At 45.0% G+C, this 26471-nt stretch overlaps 1 protein-coding gene across 3 annotated transcripts in view; it reads left to right on the top strand.

The window, feature by feature from the left end:
- The window catches only part of SLC44A2 (solute carrier family 44 member 2 (CTL2 blood group)), a 63689-nt gene that overhangs the window by 6455 nt on the left and 30763 nt on the right, over nucleotides 1–26471 (top strand). For 2 of the 3 annotated variants that reach the window (XM_079959367.1, XM_079959366.1), the window contains exons 2-4: nucleotides 20429–20477; nucleotides 25057–25130; nucleotides 26265–26349. In XM_079959367.1, coding sequence (XP_079815493.1) covers nucleotides 20429–20477; nucleotides 25057–25130; nucleotides 26265–26349 — 208 coding nt within the window. Of the gene's footprint in view, nucleotides 1–13862; nucleotides 14000–20428; nucleotides 20478–25056; nucleotides 25131–26264; nucleotides 26350–26471 lie in introns of those variants that run through there. The other variant, XM_079959368.1, reaches the window with a different exon arrangement.

Below are 26471 nucleotides of genomic sequence, written 5' to 3'. Positions count from 1 at the left end.
GTAAAAGCACGTCTGCATTTTGGGATAATACGTTTGTGCACATATAGGGCCAGAGAATCAAAATGGAAAGGTGCAAAATGAACATACCAAGGGCAGAATTTCCTTATAGTGGCCAGGTTGTTCTGATGCTTGATATCTTTTAGACGCTGACCAGTTAGACTGTTTGCTTTTGTAGGGCCCATAGTGAGTAGGTGTTGTGGGGATAGCGCCTTTGGACTATAATGTACCGTATTTTTTGCTCTATAACACGCACCAGACCATAACACGCACATAGTTTTTAGAGGAGGAAAACAAGAAAAAAAATATTCTAAACGAAATAGTGGATATATGATTTTTGTGGTTCATGCTGTGGCCACAGACATGTGATCTGACAGTGAGTTTGGAGTAGCCCAATGCAAAAATCCTGAGGATCCATGTGGATCTTTTTTTTTTTTTTTTATAATAATTTTTATTAATTTCCACACATATAATAAAGAACAATGTAAAACAGTATCGCATCATACTCATCGGTTCTTACCCTTCTTTCTCTGACTTCCCCATACCTCCCCATCCCTGCATCCTTGTTTAATAATTCTTTAGCAACCCTTGAGTCCATTATCTTTGTTCCCTTTCATAAAAATTCCTTAAGTTTTTTGATTTACTGCTGCAATTCTTTACTTCTTACCCCCTGACATCCTAACATTCCTCAATTTTGCAATTATTTTTAAGATATATTTTAAAGTTCTTCCAGTCCTCTTCCACTGTCTCTTTCCCCTGGTCCCGGATTCTGCCCGTCATCTCGGCGAGTCCCATAAAGTCAATCACCTTTGTTTGCCATTCTTCCAGAGTAGGTAGTTCCTGCGTCTTCCAATACTTTGCCAGTAGAATTCTTGCTGCTGTAGTGGCATACATAAAGAAAGTCCTATCCTTCCTTAACACCACTTGGCCCACCATGCCCAAGAGGAAAGCCTCTGGTTTCTTAGGAAAAGTCCACTTAAGGACCTTCTTAATTTCATTATAGATCATTTCCCAGAAAGCTTTAACCTTTGGGCAGGTCCACCAAAGGTGGTAGAAAGTGCCTTCAGTCTCATTACATTTCCAACACTTATTATTAGGCAAATGATAAATTTTTGCAAGCTTGACTGGGGTCATGTACCATCGGTAGATCATTTTCATAATATTTTCTCTTAATGCATTACATGCAGTAAATTTAATACCGGTGGTCCATAACTGTTCCCAGTCAGCAAACATAATATCATGACCGATATCTTGTGCCCATTTAATCATAGCTGATTTCACCGTTTCATCCTGTGTATTCCATTTTAGCAGCAAGTTATACATTTTTGATAAGTTCTTAGTATTGGATTCCAACAGTTCTGTTTCTAATTTTGACTTCTCTTTCTGAAATCCTATTTTCCTGTCCTGTTTAAATGTCTCATTTATCTGATGGTAATGCAGCCAATCTCGAACCTTAGGCTTTAGTTTCTCATAACTCTGAAGTTTCACCCTTTCACCATCATATTCTAAAATTTCATGATATTTTGGCCATTTAGAATCCATATTAAGCTTTTTTACTTCCCTAGCTTCCATTGGTGACACCCACCTAGGGGTTTTACTTTCCAGCAAATCTTTGTATCTGATCCAAACGTTATACAATGCTTTCCTTACAATATGGTTTTTAAAACTTTTATACACCTTTACCTTGTCGTACCATAAGTATGCATGCCAGCCAAAACTATTGTCATACCCTTCCAGGTCCAAAATGTCAGTGTTCTCAAGAAGTAGCCAGTGTTTCAACCAGCAGAAAGCTGCTGATTCATAATAAAGTCTTAAGTCCGGCAGGGCAAACCCCCCTCTATCCTTTGCATCAGTTAAAATCTTAAATTTAATTCTGGGCTTTTTGCCCTGCCAGACAAATTTTGATATATCTTTCTGCCACTTCTTGAAACATTCCATCTTGTCCACAATCTGCAGCGTCTGGAATAAAAACAACATTCTAGGCAATACATTCATCTTAATAGTAGCGATTCGGCCTAACAAGGAAAGTTTCAACCTTGACCATATTTCCAAATCCTTTTTAACTTCTGACCAACATTTTTCATAATTGTCCTTAAATAAGTTCACGTTCTTGGATGTTAAGTTTACCCCCAGGTATTTTACCCTTTTTGTTATTTCCAAGCCTGTTTCATTCTGAAAACTCTCTCTTTCTTCCATTGTTAAATTTTTTTGCAACACTTTCGTTTTTTGTCTATTCAATTTAAAACCTGCTACACTACCAAATGTATCAATTAATTCTAATACTCTTTTGGTACTGGTGTCTGGCTGTTGCAAAGTCAATACTAGATCATCTGCGAATGCTCTTAATTTATAATGTCTAACTCCGACCTGAACTCCTTTAACCAACTGGTCCTTTCTAATCATATTTAACAATACCTCCAGGACTGATATAAAAAGCAAAGGGGATATTGGGCAACCCTGTCGTGTACCTTTTTCTATGGATATTTCTTCTGTTACCACATTATTTACAATTAATTTGGCCTTTTGTTGAGAATATATTGCACCTATACCGTTTTCAAAACCTTGGCCTACCCCCATCCCTTGGAGATTCTTTTTCATAAAAGTCCAACAAATATTGTCAAAGGCTTTCTCCGCATCCACAAAAATCAAAACTGCTTTCCTGTTAATGTCAACGTCCAACAGCTCCAAAATATCTATAATGTTTCTCACATTGTCTGACATATGTCTACCTGGGAGAAAGCCTGTTTGGTCCTTATGAATCTCTTCTGCTAAAACTCTTTTCAATCTTTTTGCCAAAATGTCTGCAAAAATTTTGTAATCCACATTGAGTAAGGATATAGGGCGGTAGTTTTTAACCTGGTTCTTCTCAGTCTCTGTTTTCGGTATAAGTGAGATGAAAGCCTCTTTCCACGATTCAGGTGCCTTTTTCCCCTTCAAAATTTCATTGCAGACTTCCTTCAATGGTTGTGTCAACCATTCTTTCAACATTTTGTAGTATTTGGCCGTCAGGCCATCTGGTCCTGGTGATTTTCCCAATTTCATATTTTGAATGGCACCCTCTATTTCTTGTTCTGTTATTTCCTCATTTAAGATCCTTTTACTTTGTTCTGAGATTTTTGGTAAACCGTATTTTCTGATGAATTCTTCTATTTCTTGCTCGTTAATTGGCCCTTGTGCATACAATTTCTTAAAGAAGCTTTGAAAACAATTGTTGATCTCATTGGGTTTATGAATAATTTTTCCATCCATTTCTAAACTTGTTACAGTATTCATTTTCTGTGGATCCATGCTTTGTAACCACGGAGGAGGGAAGGAAGAGGAACCATGGATCCTCTGCTCACGACTGCAGCAGATCCCCCCCGCCACCCGCAGGCATTTGCTCCATAACACGCACAGACATTTCCCCTTACTTTCTAGGAGGAAAAAAGTGAGTGTTATGGTGCAAAAAATACGGTAACTTAAATAGAAAACTATCTTTAGAAAGATTTTTCCTCCAAAAGCATTTTATTTTAAAAATCTGATTTAAATAAAGAAAATCCGTTTTTTAATTTGTTTATAAAAAAATCATTGATTTTTATCCGCCCTGTCTCAAAAGGAGAATTTCAGCAACTGTTGCTTCTTAACATCACCGGTAATCTGGTGGAACAATGCTTCCTGAACCACCCTGAATTTATATAGGGTGGTATATAAATTCAATAAATAATAATAAAAATGAAAACAGGGCTTGATGTGACAGCGGGATCCATTACTGGAATCCTTTTCAAATATTAAAGCAGCAAATTGAATAGTGATAGCAGAGGTGCATTTTAACTCCTCCCTTTGCTGTTTTCCCAATCAAAACCATCCTCCCAGAGTTATTTCTCAAGATAAGCTAACAGCAAGTTCTGAGTGGTTAGGAGGGGAGGATTTTGATGAGGGAAATGGGTCCAATTTAGTCTGCTTCCTGCTCTGCACCCCGTTGATTGCTTTTCAGCTTTGAAAAAGAATCTAGGTGGTCTAGTTGCAGGTCTCTGATATATAGCTGCAAGAATTACACCCTCTGCTTTTCTTTCCTTTCACCTTCAGTGAGACTACAGAGCTTTCTCCCTGTGATTTGGCACAAGGAGTGTGCCAAGAAGACCTAGAGTAGTTGTTAGAACCAGCAAAGGCCTCCATCAAGCAATTGGTGGGTCTTTTGATCCTGGCTGAGCAGCCGATAAAAGATAAAAGCCTTAAAAGCTGTCTAGAAGCACATTTGCTCCTTTTAATTAGCTAAGCCATTTTCCATTTAGCTCCTCATCTGTTTTGTCAGCCTCATGACAAGTGTGTGGGACGGCTCTTCTCCCTCCCTCCCCTAAAAACTGAGGAAGCTGCCGCCTCCAGATGGGTTGGAGAGTTTGGGAATGTTGAAAGCAGCTGAAACTTCGACATTTGCACATGTGAAATTTACATTCTGTTTGCAAGCAGCAAAACAGAAATTTGCAGTGTGTTCGTGTGCACCTGATACCTACCGGGTTTCCTGAAAGTGTTTTATTTTACACTTGTATCATTTGTGACTGGTTGAAGTTGCTCTCGTGGTGCATGCTTCTCCTAAGTAAAGGTAAAGGTAAAGGTAAAGGTACCCCTGCCCGTACGGGCCAGTCTTGACAGACTCTGGGGTTGTGCGCCCATCTCACTTAAGAGGCCAGGGGCCAGCGCTGTCCGGAGACACTTCCGGGTCACGTGGCCAGCGTGACATCGCTGCTCTGGCCAGAGCCAGAGCCAGAGCCAGAGCCGCACACGGAAACGCCGTTTACCTTCCCGCTGGTAAGCGGTCCCTATTTATCTACTTGCACCCGGAGGTGCTTTCGAACTGCTAGGTTGGCAGGCGCTGGGACCGAGCAGCGGGAGCGCACCCCGCCGCAGGGATTCGAACCGCTGACCTTTCGATCGGCAAGCCCTAGGCGCTGAGGCTTTAACCCACAGCGCCACCTGCGTCCCACTTCTCCTAAGTACAAGGACTTTAAAAGAGAGAGAGCTTTCATGTCGCAGAGCAACACTCGCTTGTGCCATATAGACAACAAGCTGCATTGTCTGTAGCCACAGAATCTGCATGCAGTTTGGGGCCAAAAGGACACCCTGTGTGTCAGTGTTGGGCTGCTGCTGATTCCCAACAAAGTAGGGCTGGAAAAGCGGGCAGAGCTTTGAGGCAGAGCATTGGCAAGTAAGAATGGAGGAGCTCAATATTTCCCCTGACTCATACTTTCCCCATGGAAACTGATACTCGCCCCCAAGCTGTGTTTCTTTGGTGAGACACCATTCCTGGATGTATCCCCTGCTAGGCTTAAAAGCATTTGTGGAGCGGAGGAGGGACATGGCTCCCCTGCCATGGGCCTTCTTGTTTGTCCCTCTCCACTTTGTAGGGATGCACCCTGGGTTCTGGGTTCTACCATCACATTTAGCTTGCCCCTCCATCCCTCCAGCTCCCATGGCTGCTAATGCCTCTTGGAGTGGTCCTTGATTTTCTCCTCTACTCACCTGCTGCCTTCTAATTCCCTTTGTTGGGCAACTTGACCCACATGGTGAGAACATGCAGTGCCAAGAGGGGTGGCAAGGCAGGATTCTGGGCCGAGTCTGGATGCCCATTTTGTGGACTTCCAGAAGGATTGTAACTCAGACAGATAAAATAATCTTGGCATACAAGACCCTAGAATCAAACACTGGATTCTCTAGCCTTGTTGAAGTTCCCATTGGAGCAGGGTAGAGAGGACCAAGGGAGATGGAACTATCCAAGTGGACTCCGGTGGAAGGGCCTAAGCCAGGCTTCCTCAGCCTCGGCCCTCCAGATGTTTTGAGACTACAATTCCCATCATCCCTGACCATTGGGAGTTGTAGGCCAAAAACATCTGGAGGGCCGAGGTTGAGGAAGCCTGGCAGAGATTTTGGGGAACAGAGGCGGATTTAGGCGAGCGCAGCTGGTTCGCCCAGACTGGGCGCAAAGCCAAGAGGGTGCTGCAGCGGGCGCCACAACAATGATGTAGAACAGAAGCTGAAAGGCAGGGTGGGTGTGTTGAATTTTGGTGAAGGACAGCTAGGGCTAACCTGGTGTAGCTGGTTTAAAAGGAGTTACCATGCAGCAGCAACAGGATGTCCAAACCCAGAGAGGCAGATGTGGCCCATCAGATATCCTGGCTCAGGGCAATGAGGGCATGAGGCAGGAAGTAGCGCCTAGTCTTCCATGGCACCAACCTCTCTTCATAGGTTCCTCCCCTGAGTTTGCTAATTCCTGGCATTGTTGCTTCACTTCCGGTATTTTTTTCTTACTAGTGGACGCCAGTGGTGTGTGTGAGTCATGGGCTGGCTCATAGCTGCATGGTCAGATGCAGGGCGTTCTTCTGTGGCAGCTTTCTGTCTTTCCTCACAATATTCTAACATTGATGGTTGTGGACACACTTGGTTTTCAAGAGCCATTGGGCATTCTCTGGGCTTGATAGGAGTTGAAGTCTAGTGACTTATGGAGAGCCACATCCATGCCCTGGCCGCTTTCTGGCTTTGCTTATCCTTTCTGCTGCCCAGTCCTGCAAATCGTGCCTTAAGACAAGAACAGGATATGTCCCTGACAGTTTAAGACAGGGATTCCCAACCTTCTTTTTTAAAAAATTAAAAAAAGCTGCCACAGAAGAATGCCCTGCATCTGACCATGCAGCTATGAGCCAGCCCATGACTCACACACACCACTGGCGTCCACTAGTAAGAAAAAAATCTGGTGCTGCATGTAGAACTCTAATAAACTTGTGGGCATTTAGAAATACCTATGTTGCAGAAGAAAAGCAGGCAATGCTCAGACAAAACAAATAAACACAGACTGAAAGAAGACTCCAACAGCCCCCCCCCAACTGAACAACAGGTAAAAAGGTAAAGGACCCCTGGACGGTTAAGACCAGTCAAAGGTGACTAGGGGGTTGCAGAGCTCATCTCGCTTTCAGGCTGAGGGAGCCGGCGTTTGTCCACAGACAGTTTTCCGGGTCATGTGGCCAGCATGACTAAACCGCCTCTGGTGCGATGGGACACCGTGACGAGTGCCAGAGCACATGGAAACAGTGTTTACCTTCCTGCTGCAGCGGGACCTATTTATCTACTTGCACTGGCATGCTTTTGAATTGCTAGGCTGGCGAGAGCTGGGATAGAGCAACGGGAGCTCACTCTGTTGCACGGATTTGAACCAGCAACCTTCCGCTTAGCAAGCCCAAGAGGCTCAGTGGTTTAGACTACAGCGCCACCCATTCCCCCACAACAACAACCCCCACAAGTGCCCAAACCTCATTTTTAAAGAATAACAACATTGGGATGACAGTGGATTATTGGGGGTTTCAGCGGGGTGTTTGAATTTCCCATGGTATCCATCGCTATCTCAATGGGGACTCTTGTGCCAATATCTCAGAATGGTTTGATAAGGGTTTGTATCTTAAGTGTGTAAAGCCAGCAAGGAACAGTGGTTTTAAAAACAAATTACGCCCTGTAGGTAATTAAGTCAGGCCTCATCTAAGCACATAAAAAGATCCCTGTTGTATCAGGTCAAAGGCCTAAGACAAGTGGTGCAGCATCCTGCTCTTACAGAAATGCGAGCAGGACCTGAGCACACCCTCCTCATTTCCAGAAACTGCTATTTAGGGATACACTGCCACCTTCTGCATGAGCCTAGTTAACAGAAAATGATTGTGCTTACTTGATGCTGTGCATGGAACTAAACAAAAGAGTTGGCTAAGAAGGAGAGCTGCTAGGAGCCAGTTTAGTCCTGCAGCTAGATCAATATGGCTTAACTGTAGGTGAGTGTCCCTGGGTAATCCACTGCCTCTTGGCCACAGTTCTCCAATTTGTACAGTGGGACTGATAATAATAATAATATCAGTGGGACTGATAGTGACTTGCCTAACCGGGTAAATGAGAGAAGTCTGTGAAGCACTTTGTATGGCAAAAAAGCACTACAGAAATGGCCAATAATAATTACAATTTAAGTTATTTGCATTTATATATACCTTGGGAATCTTGGGAAGACTTTTTCTCAGGTGAAGGGTGGGGGAAAGAGGGGGAAAGCAGAGAACAAGATTTGTGAAGTCCCAATCAAGTAGATTCACGATCTGATCCAGAGCTGCAGCTGGAGGAAGACCCCATCTTCTTTGTTGGGATCGTAGGTGCCATTGGCCATCTTGGGAGTTTCAGCACATGTTCTGCATTGTTGATGTTCAAGCAATCTACACAAATGACACCTAACAAGTAGCATGTTACAAATAAAAGATGCATGAATCTGTTGACTTCATGGATGTTGCTATCAGCCCCAACACAAGTCAGTTGACTTCCTGGGTAGTCTAGGGTGGGGGAGATGGGCAACCAACTGTTCTTCCTAAAAATAGATAGTGAGGTTGGGACTCTTGTTGTTGTGGCTCTTTGAGGAAGTGCTTCTGCCACACCTGCTCCAGTAGAGGAGATGTCAGCAGGAGTGTAGAGACCCAAACATGTGTGTTCTCATTCCCAAAAGATAGGCATCAAAAGATAGGCAGAGGATATCAACTAAAGCCCTGGGTTGCTCTTGGGCCTTTAACAGCAAAAATCATCAGAAGAAGCTATTCACAGCGTGAATATAAACATTAGCAGGAGATAATGTCTGCAGTTCAAGCTGTTGTTAATACACATAGTTTGATATAAAATGGAGCTGTTATTCCAGGTTTGGCTGAGTTTTATTGTTGTTTTATTTTTGTGTTGGTTTCACAGGGCTCATCCACACTTCTGTTTGGTCTGTGACTTCTAGTTCCATCACTTTCCCTGGGCTACAGTTCCTATTGGCTTGCAGCCAGTAGGACCAATTGTCAGGGATAGGTAAAGGTAAAGGGACCCCTGACTATTAGGTCCAGTCGTGAGCGACTCTGGGGTTGCAGCGCTCATCTCGCTTTATTGCTGAGGGAGCCGGCGTACAGCTTCCAGGTCATGTGACCAGCTAAGCCGCTGGTGAACCAGAGCAGCGTACGGAAACGCTGTTTACCTTCCTGCCGGAGCGGTACCTACCATATTTTTCGCTCTATAAGACGCACCAGACCACAAGACGCACCTAGTTTTTGGAGGAGGAAAACAAGAAAAATAATATTCTGCATCTCAGAAGCCAAAACAGCAAGAGGGATCGCTGTGCAGTGAAAGCATCAATCCCTCTTGCTGTTCTGGCTTCTGGGATAGCTGTGCAGCCTGGATTCGCTCCATAAGACGCACACACATTTCCCCTTACTTTTTAGGAGGGAAAAAGCGAGTCTTATAGAGCAAAAAATATGGTATTTATCTACTTGCACTTTGATGTGCTTTCAAACTGCTAGGTTGGCAGGAGCAGGGACCGAGCAACGGGAGCTCACTCCATCATGGGGATTCAAACCGCCAACCTTCTGATCGGCAAGTCCTAGGCTCTGTGGTTTAACCCACAGCGCCACCGGTTAGGAACGGTCAGAAAAAGACTAGGAAAATGTATCCAAAGGCTCATCTGTAAGTGGCTATAAAACAAGATGAATGGAAACTGGGAGCAGTTCCCAGCAATGTTTACTTTGGGCTGATGGGTGCTTCCTATGAAGCTGAGCCCTCTGGGTCCTCTGACAATAGAACTTTTTCATAGCAGAATAACTTCCTTTTTCAGTGGCTGAAAATTGTGCTGCAGAATGACCTGTCCTGACTCTGCTTTCCTGCACTTGGTATTTGCATTAAGAAGAAGGAGGCACATTGCAGCTGCAGTTGGTTGTTCAAACTAAATGGGGAAACCCTTCTTTTTAAGGACTGGGGGAAGTTGCCTAGTTTTGGTGGGTACCGCAAAGTTCCACCTGGCTGTCCTCTCTTAAGATTCCTCCCTGCCCCCTTTGGTTAGAGAGCAGGGCTTTACTCGTGTTCTGGGCACAAAGTAGACGCTCTTTCTGCAGTGAAAGATTTCTGTGCCTTAGAATCCTCTCCCCCAAGTGGATCTGCAAAGTCACTTCCTTGCTTGTGTTTAATGTCATGGGAAAGTAAAGGTTTACTATAGCTTTTCCTTTTTATTGGAAACTCAGAATCTTAGAAGTTCCTGCTGCTCTTTTGTATTAATAGAATCCTTCAACATCGGTAGTTTTAGCTGTTTTAACGGTGTTACTGTTTATGTTAGTCTCTTTCTGTGCTTCACTTTACATAAAAGGGACTTTTATTTATTTGTTTACTTACCTACTTGCAGCATTTATACCCTGCCCTTTAGCCAGAAAGGTGTGGATTAGGGGGGGGAAACAGTCAAATAAGACAATCCCTGCCCTCAGGCTCACAATCCAGAAAGACATGACAGGTGAGGAGAAATGAATAGGAAGGAGGAATCAAACCCAAGCAGTTCTTAAAGTTACAGACAAGGTTCAGGTTGCCTAGCCCCTGATCAAGAACAACCCCTCCCCAAAGCACTCCCCCAGCTCCAAAATCAGAATCGGAAGCAGAGCAGGTGACAGCATTTGGGCCAGGAGGGCTGGGCATTTCCTGCCATACCGTTCTACCCCCGGAGAGATAAATACGTTTCATAAATAAATGATCAGCTAACACATTCTCAGCATGGTAGCATATGCCATCCCATCATTGCTGCTGACTACTGTGGACTGCTTTGATTGCTGCCCCAGGAACCAAGGCCTCCTAAGATGGATGTTTCCTTGCTGTTTTCATACCTGAGACACAGGTTATCTAAAATTAGATAACACACTTCACCCTTGCCTTCAGAAATATGCAGATATACTTTCTCAGTCTGTTCCTAGAATAGTGGGCCTGCAGTCTCCTTGCAACTATGAGACAGCCCAGGGCTGACATCCCACATCCCCTTTGCCCAGCTAAACAGGTTTCAGATATAAGACTGTGCTTTCTAAGCAGTGGTGATGCAAACTGTGATAAGTACTGAGGGAGGCAGTGGAAGACAGGAGTGCCTGGCATGCTCTGGTCCATGGGGTCACGAAGAGTCGCACACAAATAAACAACAACAACAAAATGTAGAGAGGAAGGGGGTTCAGATTCCCTTCCTCCACTAGAAGAGAAACTTCTAGCCCGCATCCCCTGTGCTTGTTAGCTGTAGTGTAGGTTGCATCAGGAACTTCCAAGGCATTCTTAACACCCCCACCACCCTGCTGCTGCCATTGCCCATGCAGTAAGTGAGAGGGTAGGCTCAAACTATCCCAAGAGGCATGGGATGTGTGGCCCCAAAGCCCACATCAACCCCTTGTGTAGTGCATGGCTGTTGCTTTGACATACAGTTTGAGGATAACACCTATTCACAGTGGTGTGGAGACCTTGAGACCTTATGGGACGTGGGTGTCGCTGTGGTCTAAACCACTGAGCCTCTTGGGCTTGCCAATGATTGGCGGTTTGCTCTATCCCAGCTCCTGCCAACAAACACCGGCTCCCTTGGCCTGACAGCGAGATGAGCACCGCACCCCATAGTCACCTTTGACTGAACTTAACCATCCAGGAGTCCTTTACCTTTTTTTAGACCTCGAGTGTAACTGATTTGTAGAACACGCAACCTGAAGAAAAAGACAATTATGTGCTTTAGTAAATGAGGAATACACACACAAACACGGCTACAGTTCTGGAAGTGCCTGGGGCAACTTTCACTTCTACCAGAAACTCAGTGGATGGCTTGAAGCAAGCTGTTATCTCCTAGCTGCCAGTCCGCACTGTCTGCAAAACAAGGATAGCAATGCTGGCTTTTACACACAGTGTGGTTGTAAGGGTTACACAAAACATATGAGAAGCGTTTACCATGCTCAGAAGTTGCATGCATAACAAATGTGGAAGAGTATTATTAGGTGCAGGGCTGGAAAGTGTTTCAGATTCCTGGGTGATGTTTTTAGGTGTCAGTGCAAATTTCTAAGTGTCTGAGCATGCTGAGCCCATGGGATTTTCCCAGGCCTAATTGTTGGTTTTGGTTAATTTCATGAAAAGGCATCCTAGCACTGTTCATCTGATCTGTTTATGGTAGTTTTACAACTTAAGCCAATGACATCTCCAACTCCAGTAAGGTAAAGGTAAAGGGATCCCTGACCATTAGGTCTAGTCACGAACGACCCTGGGGTTGCAGCGCTCATCTCGCTTTACTGGCCGAGGGAGCCGGCGTACAGCTTCCGGGTCATGTGGCCAGCATGACTAAGCCGCTTCTGGCAAACCAGAGCAGTGCATGGAAACGCCATTTACCTTCCCGCCAGAGTGGTACCTATTTATCTACTTGCACTTTGAAGTGCTTTCGAACTGCTAGGTTGGCAGGAGCAAGGACCAAGCAATGGGAGCTCACCCTGTAGTGCTTGACAATTTAAGGAGCAGCAAATCCTGGAAACTGCCCTAAGAACATAAGAAGAGCCTTGCTGGATCAAGCCAGCGGCCCATCTCCTCCAGCAATCACAGTGGCCATTCCAGGAGAAGCCCACAAGCGGGGTCCAAGCACTACAGTGGTTTCTAGCAAGTGGTATACACAGTGTGGATGAAAAAGAGAGTGGCTGGAAACACAGACCTGCCCATTGCTGGCAGCCCACGTTGGGCTTGTTCCTTCATCTTGCTGCATGTCTCCAACCCATGGGTTGCAGCCCACAAACAGATGTACAGCAGCGTTTCTCAAACTTGGCCCTCCAGCTGTTGTTGGACTACAGCTCCCATCATCCCTACCGGTCCTGCTAGCTAGGGATGATGGGAGTTGTAATCCACAACAGCTGGAGACACAAGTTTGAGAAATAATACACTGATGTACACACACCCTTAGGGGACGCGGGTGGCGTTGTGGTCTAAACCACTGAGCTTCTTGGGCTTGCTGATCAGAAGGTTGGCGGTTCGAATCTCTGCGACAGGGTGAGGCCCGTTGCTCAGTCCCAGCTCCTGCCAATCTAGACGTTCGAAAGCACGCCAAACAGTGCAAGTAGATAAATAGGTACCTCTCCGGTGGGAAGGTAAACGGCATTTCCGTGTGCTGCTTTGGTTTCCAGAAGCGGCTTAGTCATGCTGGCCACATGACCCGGAAAAACTGCCTGTGGACAAACGCCACTCCCTCGGCCTGTAAAGCAAGATGAGCACCACAATCCCCAAGTTGTCTGCGACTCGTCCTTTACCTTTACCTTTTTACACACACCCTTACACACATTGCAACTGTGATTAACTCAAGGCGCCTGCTCAGTACCATACCAGTGCATCCTGGCCCCCTGGTTAGGTAGAAGCTGTAGGTGTGTGAGTGGTGGCTGTGGGAACCAGGCCTGGGGCAAAGTGAGTGAGTGAGTGAGTGTAACTTGGAAGTGGAAAGAGAGAGGCAGAAGGGAAAATCAGGTGCCCAACAGAGGGAGTCTTGCATTCTTTAGACTGCTAGCCTGACATAATTATTTGTTCCAGATTGCTCAGGGCAATTACTTGGTTGAGAAAGTTAGCTACTCCAAGGTCACACAGTGAGCTTGGTTGCTGGAAAAATATTTAAGCCCAGTGCCGGCGCCCCCCCCCCAACCCACCTTGTCGGGATTGGCTTTCTTTTTCTTGTCTTGAACTTAAGGCGTTCTTTCTGAGCTGCTCAGTGAACAGAGAGCAACCCTGTTGGTTATGGAGAAGCGAGTCGCACGTGCAACGCCTCCCTTGTGCAAAAAGGCTTGGGGCGGGGCGTCTTTGATCCGGAGAGGGTCTCCCGGAGGCAGCTTCCCTCCGGTCCGCTGCTTCTGCTGCTTTTCTGTAACAGTTCCTGGATTGGGGTGGGTGGAAAGGCGCCTCCGAATACTTTATTTGCAAATAAAGCAGCTTGCTCTTTGCAAGGCAAGGGCGTGCCGCCTCTTTTTTTTTCTTTTTTGCTTTCCTCCAAATGTATTTTACAGGTTTGGCCAGTTCGGCCCCCGAGGCGCCTCATTGGGCGGTTGATCGGCAGCTGACTGGGGAAGGAGGGAGGAGAGAGAGAGAGTGAGTGAGTGAGAAGGAGAGAAAGAAGGAAAGCAAGCCAGCGAGCAGGAGGGGAACTCGGCTGGGATGGCGAGGGAAGAGGAGAGTTACTATGGCAAGCATGGTAAGGCCCCAGGCTGCCACCCCTGAGCCCTCCGAGGAGGGAGGGGGTGCGGGCAGCAGGTGGCCGCGCGCAGCCCCGCTATGGGGGCTTCGGCGTCCACCATCGCGAAGCTGCAAACCCTCGAGGCGGGGCTGGGCCTTGGGGCGCAAGGCAGCTCGGCCTTGGCGGCGTCTTCCCGAGGTGCCCCCAAGCGCGAGCTGCGCCAGATGCTGTTGGTGCAACCCGGGTTGGAGCGCGCACCGCCGTCCCTCCCGTCTAAGACCGGCCACCCAGCAAGTCCAAATTCTGGGCAGAAAGAGGCAGCTGGCGCCAAACGCGTCGGTTCAATCAATGGGGCAGGGGGAGGGGGAACTAGTTCAGCTACCGGATCAATAATAATAATTCCAGTGGACGTGGGGAGGGCGCGAAGAAGGGAAGAGCCCCTTCCTCTCCTCCCGGGCTAGGGACGCCCCCAGTGCGCAATTTTAAGTCCTTGCTGGTGCAGTTTGTTTCTGCGCCTCTGGAGTGGAGGTTAGGAAACGGGCTTACTAAAAATACTATTCCCGCTGATCCACTAGTCCTCCCGGCCGTGGGCGCGCGCCTCTTACGGCGGGACGTACCACCGGGCGCTCAGCTCCGCGTAACCTTAAACCGGATTTCTATCCCCAGCGGGGCTGCGAAGCTGCTCTGGAACGCAGGCGCCTTCTGGGAGTCTGGGGGAGCGCAGTAGCCGGGGAGGAATGTAGGCGAGCCGCCGCCTCCCTTGCCCAAAACGCGCGCCCGGTCTAAGCAGAGAAACTTGCGAGTTCCGGAAAGAATGCTTCCAAAACTACGCGCCGCTGTTCTCTCTCTTTGCGCACTCGCAGCAGTAGGGGCGGCCAGGGGTTAGCTATGGGGAAGGGAACCAGGATAACCCCTTCAAGGCTAAGGAACTACAAACTGTTGGCCGTGTACTGTATGTATACATATATGTGTGTGTGTGTGTGTGTGTGTGTGTATATATATATATATATATGTGTGTGTGTGTGTGTGTATATATATATATATATATATATACACACACACACGCGCGCGCACACACACACGTAGCCGTGTTGGTCTGCCTTAGTCGAAACAAAATAAAAAAAATTCCTTCCAGTAGCACCTTAGAGACCAACTAAATTTGTTACTGGTATGAGCTTTCGTATCTTAAGAAGTGTGCATGCACACAAAAGCTCATACCAATAACAAACTTAGTTGGTCTCTAAGGTACTACTGGAAGGATTTTTTTATTTTATATAATAATAATATAATATAATATAATTAATATAATATAATATAATATAATATAATATAATATAATATAATAATAATTTATTATTTATACCCCACCCATTTGGCTGAGTTTCCCCAGCCACTCTGGGCGGCTTCCAATCAAGCATTAAAAACAATGCAACATTAAATATTAAAAACTTCCCTAAACAGGGCTGCCTTCAGATGTCTTTTAAAGAGAAGATAGCTGCTTATTTCCTTCATATCTGAAGGGAGGGCGTTCCACAGGGCAGGCGCCACTACCGAGAAGGCCCTCTGTCTGGTTCCCTGTAACCTCACTTCTCGCAATGAGGGAACCGCCAAAAGGCGCTCGGCGCTGGATCTCAATGTCCGGGCTGAACGATGGGGGTGGAGATGCTCTTTCAGGTATACAGGACCGAGGCCGTTTAGGGCTTTAAAGGTCAGCACCAACACTTTGAATTGTGCTCGGAAACGTACTGGGAGCCAATGCAGATCTCTCAGAACCGGTGTTACGTGGTCCCGGCGGCCACTCCCAGTCACCAGTCTAGCTGCCGCATTCTGGATTAATTGCAGTTTCCGGGTCACCTTCAAAGGTAGCCCCACGTAGAGCGCGTTGCAGTAGTCCAAGCGGGAGATAATGCACCATTCTGGCGAGACACAATATGTATATATACACAAACCCACACAGTCACCAGCCCCTTTTCTTATCCCAACTCCCTCCTCTGGCTGGTGTACTCCTGGCTTATAATAATAATAATGTAATAATAATACTGGAGTGGGGAGGGAATTCAACACTTAAACGGCAACCATTTTTCCACAGGCCCCTGGAACAAAGTATCCTGATAGTAGCAATAAAGTCTCCCCCTTCACATGTTCTCTGGGAACTGCCCATGGAGAAACTTGGAGAAACAGTGACAGTGGTGCTGTCATTGTTGTTTGTTGTTTACTTTTATATATAACACCTTTTCTCCCAAGGAGGTAATTGGGACTGCAGCAATCAATTCATTGGCCGGATTAATTAATTGGAACATTTAAAGCAACTTTAAAAAGTGCCCCAGATGAACTGAGCAGCAGGTTTAAATATATGTCCGTGCTTATAAAATTGGCCGGTGACTTATGCGTATCTTGAAAGAGGCAGATTCTGCCTTTTCTCTCACACAGGAGAAATCTCTCTTCTGATACCTCTGTGGCAAATGCATGCCTCATCTGAAAACAAAGTGTTCTGCATCAGAAATATTGAAGGGTGTTTCCTCCCCAACACTGAACCATTTTCTTGAGTATCTGTCCTCCAGAATAAAGCACAGTCTTTAAGCCTGGCTGATGTTGTTAGATGTCCATCAGAATAACCTCCTGCCCACCCCAAATGTCTAATAGAATATTTTGTACTCTCTTCTCCACAACATAGCCGAGGATGTTGTGCTTTATCTTAGCCTTATCTTATCACCAAAACCTTAGTACTGTATAAAGTTATTTTCCGCGGGATTGCTTCCATACTAGCACTTGTGCTGTATTGACATAATTCATTTGCTCATCCAGATTACATTGTTTCAAGTGAATATAATTCATTTTAGCTATTGATTTTAATTATATTTTGAATTCTTAATAGAAAAAAATAATTAACTTTGCCTTAATTTTTGTCAGCTGTTTTTCTGCTTGTGAGTAGTTGGTAAATAATTTTGTTAAATAAATAAAATAATAAAATAAAATAAGTATTGGCTACCTGGGGAGACTTCAACCAAGTCTTCCAGGACTTCTTTTACCACATTATGGCTACTATGTGGGGGTGAAGATGCTGAAGTGGAAGTGGCTTTTTCTTCTGGACATACTTTGGAACTCAAATCTATTTGATTACCCTTGGCAATTATCCCACCAGAAGTTAAATGAGTAGCTCACTCATCAGTCCCCACCCCGCTTTTCCTAACAGGGAGAATTGGATATCTTCCAGTCTTCCCTTCACTGGCTGAGAGTGCTGCCAGTCCATAATTCCTTTGTGGCTCATGCTAAGATCAGCCACAGGCTAATTTTGTGCCACACTTGTATTTGTATGAAACGTTGAATCGGGGTGGAAGGAATGGCTAGTTGCTGTAGTTCTCAGGGATGTGGAAAACTGTGTGTCCCTTTCTGCCTCTCCCTGAAACCTCTGTTTTCTTGGAGACCTGTGGAAATGGAGTTTTCCACCCAGGACAGGAGGAGGTGTATATGTAAAGCCACATATAACGGGAACCAAACCAAGAATTTCCTCCAGCTTGGAGAGGATACATTTGCTGGAACTGCATTGGCAGTGAATACTCTGGCAGAATGAAACAAGAGAGTTGTTGAAAGAAATCAATAGAACAGTTGAATATCTGACCTTACCTCTAGCCCTGGAGTCCCCAGTCATTTTCCTGGGGTGCTAGTATTGTATTTTGCCCAATATTACATAAAAAGGTAAGCCAGTCTTGACAGACTCTGGGGTTGTGCGCCCATCTCACTTAAGAGGCCAGGGGCCAGCGCTGTCCGGAGACACTTCCGGGTCACGTGGCTAGCGTGACATCGCTGCTCTGGCGAGCCAGAGCCGCACACGGAAACGCCGTTTACCTTCCCGCTGGTAAGCGGTCCCTATTTATCTACTTGCACCCGGAGGTGCTTTCGAACTGCTAGGTTGGCAGGCGCTGGGACCGAGCAGCGGGAGCGCACCCTGCCGCAGGGATTCGAACCGCTGACCTTTCGATCGGCAAGTCCTAGGCGCTGTGGCTTTAACCCACAGCGCCACCTGCGTCCCCAGTCATTTTCCTGGGCGCTGAGGCTTTAACCCACAGCGCCACCTGGAGTCCCCAGTCATTTTCCTGGGGTGCTAGTATTGTATTTTGCCCAATATTACATATAAGGAACCTATTCTAAGCAAATGGCAGCGTTCACAGTTGCCCAGCTAAAGTGGCAAGTTAAGGCTGCTTTAAGAAATTATATCAATTGTCTATAGGGGTTGCTTTTAATTGAAATCTGAGGAATATCCAAACCCCACACACACATACTTGAAAAGAATCGTAAGGATGTGTGTGGTGAAAAACCATACTGCATTTTATTTGCATTCTAAAGTAATACCTGATTTAAGAATCTTGAACAATGAACTTCAGCTCACTCAGAATTTCCCCCTTTTGAGTCAGGGTGGATGGGGGACATGATGTCATTTTAGAGGGTGTAAAATTAGGCTGGCAAGACTCCCATCTCTATTTGCAGCAGGGCCTTTGCAAAGGGGAGGCAATAGTAGTGATGACAGAGGAGGCCTGTACCCACTGAAAGTGCAACTGGGAGGTGGGGCAAAGTAAAAAAAAGATGTTGCCTTTACCTCCAGCCTGTCTGTTTCTCCTGGAACCTCAGGCCTGTCGTGCAGATGCACTTTAGAGCAGATAATAATATCTGAGGTTTGCAACGATTCCAGGGCTTTTCGGCTGGAGGGTCTATGCTGGTATAGAGAAAAGTATTTTGCTTCACTGGCTGGTGTCTAACCAGAGAAATCTTATTTGGTGAATGGGAGGCATTGCAGCCTGCGGATGAAAGGAGTAACTGTTTGCTGGGCTGGGAAAGTTCAGTCAGGGTGAAGGAGGTGGGGATCACTCCAGTTTCTAAATTGAGAGGTTCTCCAGTCTGCACCAGAAGGCATAACCTAGAAGATGGGCTTGCCATTAACCCATGATGTGTGAAGGCTCGTGGTTTTGGCTTTCCAGTGTGGAAGAGGAACTCTGCACATGTGGAGAGGCTTCTCTTCCTTACCATTACTTCATTTATCACTTGCCCCCAAACCCATATGATAGGGCAGGTTATACATTTAAATAAGTGCATAAAAATGTGTTCTGGAGGATAGCCATTGAAGACCAATTCCTGGGTAAACACAGATTAAGATGTAGTTCTGATGAGAATCCCTCGCTGAGAGATTTTTGTGTGTGTTTCTCTCCTGAAAATTTCCAGTAACAGCCTGGAACCACCAGCAGAGAACCTGTTCTGCAGCTATTCCTGGGATTATTCACTTGCTTAGCTTTGAAACACAGACTCCCTGCTTCACCTACTCCTTTGTCTATCCATGTAGGAGCGTATCCTGAGTGGCTTACTCTTCTCCATTCAAATTTGCAAAGAATTTTGCTCCTTCTGTGTAGGAGGAGCTTCCCCCATTTCCCTTCCTGCTTCTTGTGCGCAGTGACAGGGCATCCCCATAGCTACTGCTTTGCTTTTGGCTGGGATGATTCCTCTCCCTCTTTTTACCCTCCCAGTCGGTTAACCAAGAGGGAGGGAGAGGAGCTTATAGGGTGACTCAATGCAATAGACTAGCTGGGCATGGGGTGCAGGGTGTATGCCTTAGACTTTCAGGCTGCTTGGGACTGGACGATAACAACTGCTGAGGGTCCCGAGGCAACGGAGGGGAGAGAAATGAGAGAGCTCAGACCAGGGATCAGCAAACTTTGTCAGCAGGGGGCCGGTCCACTCTCCCTCAGACCTTATGGGGGGCCGGACTATATTTTTTTTGGGGGGGGGGGGGAATGAACGAATTCCTATGCCCCACAAATAACCCAGAGATGCATTTCAAATATAAGGACACATTCTACTCATGTAAAAACATGCTGGTTCCCGAACCGTCCGCGGGCCGCATTTAGAAGGCGATTGGGCCGGATCTGGCCCCCGGGCCTTAGTTTGCCTACCTATGGCTTAGACTGACAAATCTAATTGCATGGACATGGGCTGGGGTTTGTATGGAAAGGCTCTTATGTGTTTGTTATTGATTTATTTCATAAAATGTATTACGCCACCTGATTGGGGAAAACCTCAAAGCGGTTTACAAAAAGATAAAACAATGAAATCAAGGGGAGAAATATACAACAGTGTTTTTGGACAAAGTGTGAGTTCTGAAGGTGGTGGATGAGCAAACTTCACAGATGAGAGGCTGGGGCTAAGTTGTTCCTGGAGGCAAGGGACAGTAGATGGGAGACGTTTAGCCCGTCAGTGATTCTGTGGAAATTATGTAATACCCCTCTCCCTCTCACACACTGCTTAGAAGGCAGGGTTCTGTTCATTTTAGTGAGGCTTCTACCTGAGAACGTCCCAAAATATGGATGTACTTAAAATCAATATATTTCCCAATTATCCTGTTCCTGCCTTCTGTAACTGCTTAACTTAGTACATATTTTCTTTCTCTTTTTCCCCTCCTAGGGACACCCCAAAAATATGACCCAACTTTCAAAGGCCCCATATATGACAGGTAAGAGCAACCTGTTGGTGAAGGTGTGTGATGGTGTTTTGCAAAGTGTGTGCGGAAGGGGTACACTGCCCGGGGAAGCTGTCTCTTGTTCTGAATTGCCGCCGCCCCCACCCGCATTTTGGAAAGTAAGAGGGGCATGCTGCTGTATGTGCAAATCCTGCAACCCTAAGACTCAAAATACCAAAATGAAATGATTCTGTGCATAGCTGCTGCATGGGATCTGGCAAGCTTTTGTGTCTTGGTGTGTGGAGGTGGCAAAGGGAGGCCATTCTACCTGTGTACTTTCTTGGACCTTGCTTCATGGGAGTCAGGATGTAATTCATGGGAGTCAGGTCTGTCTTGAGTAAAACGCCCGTCGAATTAATGTTTTGCCGAAATGTCAAATGGTATTTATAAATTAATCAAATGTTTCCCTTTTAACTTTACTTTCATGGACCTACATGTGATATGCCACCTTAGGTTGCTCAGTTTATAATCACTATTCAGCTTTATTGCCTCATGTTGATGGATGTTGTTTTAAAAATGAGAGATTTCTGTTCTGCCTGGGAATATGATTGTCAGGGAACTGCCATCGGAGCCAGGGGGAGAGGGAGGGCTCCAGAGGGATTCCGGAGAGCGTCCCGGGATGGGGAGAAGCAGCCCATCTTCTGGGGAAGGAAATCAGCGTAGCACCAGTGGAGAAGGGGGGCAGATGGGGGAATCGGCGAGGTGGTCCCATGACTCCTCGCCGGGGAGAGCACGGGTCCTCCGCTGCCCACACTCTCCTTGCGCAGAAGGCTTCCGCGCAGGGAGAGTAGGCGGAGACTAGGCGTCAAAGAGCTTCTTTGCTGGAAGAAGTTCAAGAAATGCCCACTGACGGATTCTGCCAGCGATTGAGACAGCCATGGGCGAGTAGCTGTCCTGGCAACCCAGCCAGGTGTGGCGCCAGTTTACGCATGAGCAACCCCTAGAACCATTACAATGATGAAGGAGCCTTTCATCAGTTATGGAATCAAAGTACTAGAATGATCAAAGGTCAAGAGGTCTAGTCTCTTTGCCCAAGAGGCAGGGCCATCTGCCCTCCGACCTCCGACCTCAGATCAAGCCACACAAGCACAATCCAGGCCCCAGCAGCCTTGCCAGGAGAGAGTCACAGGTGACTTGAGCAAAGGCTTCAAACACACATTTTCATCCAAAGAAATGCCCAAGTGGTGGAACAGAAACACCGCTTTCTGTCATAATATAGTAGCCCTTCTCTCTTGTGGCAGAACTGCCCTGATGGAAACTAAGGGATTGCAAGATATCCTTCAGAAATAGACTCTGACTTAAACCCAGTGAAGCTGTTTGTTCGCCTATCTAGATTTACTTTGTTTGCTTTTTTCTGTTGGTTTCTTTTGACTTAAAGGACTAGGAGAACTGAGTTTTTACACACGCACACACACCCTGTTTTAAGAACCCATAGCAGAAAGTAGCAGCAAAAAGCGTATACAGATATCGCTAAAAACAGGAGCATTCCCCTTTTTTCTCCCCCACAAGGTGAGCTTCTCTTCCTGCCTTTGTACTGCAGTTGAAAGGCACTACTTGTTTCCACTTCAGATATGGAGTTACTTCATTTTGCCCATCCCCCATGCTTCAGGTGTGCTTTCCAAAACTATTCAAATGCTGCTTGTGTCTTTTTACGATTTGAAAGTATATACCAGGGTTAGTGTTGAGGGTCACTATCGCTGGGCACTTGCTCATGCCCCAAATCTTATAATACATAAATACATTTTTCACTTCCAGTCTCCAGACCTGCAAAGAAGGACCAGAGTTGATGACAGGAAGCCGCCTCCTTTTATTGCCTTACATTTTCCTTCTTGGTGGCTTGTTTCATAGGTTGGGCCCAGAGGAAGAGGGCAAGGGAATGGGCAGCAGGGACAGTGGCGAGGAGTAGATGGGGCCCATTCACATAGGGAAGGGCCCATATTGTCTGAGAAGCCTCCAAAACCTGGAGCCAGTTCTGGTTTATACTGTGCTTTTGTTTGGTTCGATTCAGGGCTTATAAAAATAGAAATAAAATACTGAAGTTGCAAAATACTGAAGTGTGGAGCTCGAACCCATGTCCCTGAGATTAAGAGTCTCATGTTCTATCCTTTTATTAAATTTTATTGTTACTGTTCACATTAACACATCATACAGAAAAAGAACATAAATGTCCATCGCCACCAAAGGAAAAAAAAGAGAATTAGTACATCAACTAGTAACCTTCAAAACATAAAATAAAAGTGGTCTTTTTCTACCTACCATACTTCCCGTCTATTCCTTAATTACAGATTCTGTATTAGTTGTTCACTGCCACTGCATAACGAGTTTTGTTCAATTTCAGTATCCCTTGATCCATTCATTGGTTTTTCCACATTTTTAACACTGCTACTGAAATTATTTGAACGCTGCGTATGACCTTAAAGTACTGTACTATTATTGCTTTTCAAATATATTTTAAAAACTTCCCATTTTGAGATAAATAACTGTTTTGGTTTATTTTTTCCTTTTCTGACATGTTATCTAATTCCGCATATTCAGCCAATTTTTGAATCCATTCTTATCTTGATGGGACTTTATCTCTTTTACAGTTTGCCGCAATGAGAACTCTTGCTGCGACCGTAGCATATAAGAAGATCTCTTTAGCCTTTTTAGGAATATCCGACTCTGTGATTCCCAAAAGGAAAGCTTCCGGTTTCCTATTAAAATTTATTTCTAACAGTTAGGATTCCAGGTGGAAAAATCGAAGTTAGAAACGGAACTGTTAGAGCCTAAGACTAAGATACTCTCAAGAATGTATAACTTGCTGTTAAAATGGAACACACAAGATGAAATGGTTAAATCGGCTATGATAAAGTGGGCACAGGACATTGGGTATAATATTATGTTTGAGGACTGGGAAAAGTTATGGACCATTGGGCTGAATTTCACTGCATGTAATGCTTTGAAAGAAAATGTAATGAAAATGATATATAGATGGTACATGACCCCAGTCAAACTTGCAAAAATATACCACTTGTCTGATAATAAGTGTTGGAAATGCAGGGAAAGTGAAGGAACGTTCTTTCACCTCTGGTGGACTTGCCCTAGGGTTAAGGCCTTCTGGGAAATGATATACAATGAGCTGAAAAAGGTATTTAAGTATACCTTCCCTAAGAAACCAGAGGCCTTCCTTTTGGGCATCGTTGACCAGAGGGTGCTAAGGAATGACCGAACATTTTTTATGTATGCAACAATAGCAGCAAGGATACTCGTTGCGAAGCATTGGAAAACCCAAGATCTACCCACACTGGAAGAATGGCAGATGCAACTGATAGACTATATGGAACTGGCTGAGATGACTGGCAGAATTCGAGACCTGGGAGCGGAGACGGTGGAAGAAGATTGGAAGAAATTTAAGGACTATTTGCAAAAATATTGTAAACTGTATGAATGTTAAGGAGGATGCTTGATCACAAACAACTTGGCATCATTGAATTAGATAAACTGAACTATGAAGATAAGCTAAATTTAGGAAAAAATCAACTTTTAGATAGTGATTAGGCTAAACTAAAAAGTTTTAAAAAGTCAAATGAATATATCTAAAATTTAAGATATAACACTGGAAAATTAGATAAGGTGGGGACAAGGTGATAAATTGCTGAATTAATTTTTATATTTTGGAACGTAGGAGAGGGAGATGTGAGGAAGTCCAAAAAGGATAAGAAAATATGTTATGAAATGTGATGTTTTTTGTATGTTTTGTTTATTATGTTATAATTTTAAAAAAAAACTATTAATAAATATTATATATATATATATAAAATTATTTCTAATATTTTTTCCAATTCTATGTGGATATCCTCCCAAAACACCTTGATTTCTTTACACTGCCACCACATATAGAATAAAGTACCTGGCTTTTCTTTACACCTCCAGCAATTATTAGGGACATTTTTGAACATCATGGACAATTTCCAGGGGGTTAAATACCACCAATGCTGCATTTTAAGAAAATTGTCTCTCAGAGAGTAACAGGCTGTAAAATTCCAATTTATTTACCACAGGTTTTCCCACTGCTTCATTGTTATTGAGTACCCAAAATCTTGTGACCACTTAATCATAGCCGCTGTAACCTCCTCCTCATTGCCTTCCCAGTCAAGGAGGAGTCGGTATACTTTAGAAAGTGTTTTAATTTTGGAATTCACCAAATCCGATTCAAATCTGGAAGTCTCAGTGGAAAAACCCTTTTGTTTACCAATTTTGAATGTCTAAAATAATTGGTGATATTGAAACCAATCAACAATACACTCTCTTATTTCCCCGAAACTTTTTAATTTCAATTGGTTATTATTCTCCTTTAAGAAGTACTTTATATGTTGGCCAGGGTCCCTGAGTATTTTTCCTCTTAACTGCCTTTGCCTCTATTGGTGAGATTGGTTCGATTCAGGGCTTATAAAAATAGAAATAAAATACCGAAGTTGCGAATCTGCTGTGCGGAGAGGGGATCAAGGCATCAAAGCCACCAGACTGCGGGGAGCAGAACACAAGCAGAGCATGACGGTTGTATTGATCTCAATCCTTTTGCTTTCTCCTTCAGGGGTTGCACCGATATCATCTGCTGCATCTTGCTTCTGGTTGCCATTGTGGGCTACATCGCTGTGGGAGTCGTGGGTATGTGTTGTAGAACTCTCCATCTCCCTTTCTCTGGCTCTAGGCAACAGCTGAGTGTTGCTGGTGACTGGGCAAGTAGATGTAGGGTTGCCATATTTTGAAGAGTAAAAAAAGAGGACACATTTTCAAACTTCTTCGTTTAACTATGGATTACTATCATGACTCTCATTTTACATACCATGAAAAAGTAAAAGCATTCTGGAGAAAGAGGACATGTGGCAAGAAGGTGCACCGTTATGAAAACAAGGGGTTTAAGCAAACTCTTTTTTAAGTGTGTGGAATGCACATCTTCATAGCCATGAATCATAGAATTGTAGAGCTGGAGGGAACATGAGGATCATCTAGTCCAGCGGTTCTCAACTTGGGGGGTCCCCAGATATTGTTGGACTACAACTACCACCATCCCTAGCTAGCAAGGCCAGAGCTCAGGGATGATGGGAGTTGTAGTCCAACAACATCTGGGGACCCCCCAAGTTGAGAACCGCTGATCTAGTCCAACCTCCTTTAATGCAGGAATATTTTGCCCAGTGTGGGGCTTGAACTCACATCCCTGAGATTAAAAGTCCTGTGCTCTATCAACTGAACTATTGGTGAAACATTCTCTTTTTTAAAACAAAGAAAATGACAACAGTAAACCATGGCTCTTAGGAATCCACATGAGCTGTGGGACTGAATGTGAAAGCATGGTAGGCCATGAAATTGCCCTGATAGTATCTTATTGCCTCCTCCCTCTGTCTCTTTTTGGAGGGGTTGCTCATGTAGAATAATGTGGTGATGGTGCCTGTGCTGAGTGGTGTCTTAGTTGGCCATACGTTGCCATTTCTCACCCAGGGCAGAGTCGCATGGGGTGATATGTGGAACCCCTTTAATATTGTGAGTGGCTGCATGCAGATTTGGGAGACTCTTGACAGAGAGGCAGTGTAACACAGTGGGTGGAGACTCGGACTTGGATTCAGATACCAAGTCACGGCACAGTCTTGAGCAAAAAACTTCTTTCATAGGTTAACATAGCTCATAAGTTGAAGGATGAAATGTACATGTGAATAATAGAGATATAATCATAGTCCAAAGCAGTTGATGTTGCACAATGTGGAGGGGAGCACATTGTCAAACTCTGGATTTCTGTCTTCTCAGCATGGACACAAGGAGACCCCCGGAAGGTGATCTACCCCACAGATAGCCGTGGGCAGTTCTGTGGCCAGGCCGGAACCCCCAACGAGTAAGTGTCTTAGAAAAATCCTTTGTTATCTGCACGAGTATAGCCAATGAGGCACTTTGTATTACGAGAGAATTTTGCACATGCATCTTCCCTTTCCGGATTGCCTTTCCATGTCATCTCTT

The sequence above is a fragment of the Podarcis cretensis genome, assembly GCF_951804945.1.
Source record: "Podarcis cretensis genome assembly, chromosome: 17".
Lineage (NCBI taxonomy): Eukaryota > Metazoa > Chordata > Lepidosauria > Squamata > Lacertidae > Podarcis > Podarcis cretensis.
This window is presented reverse-complemented; position numbering and strand designations above follow the sequence as displayed.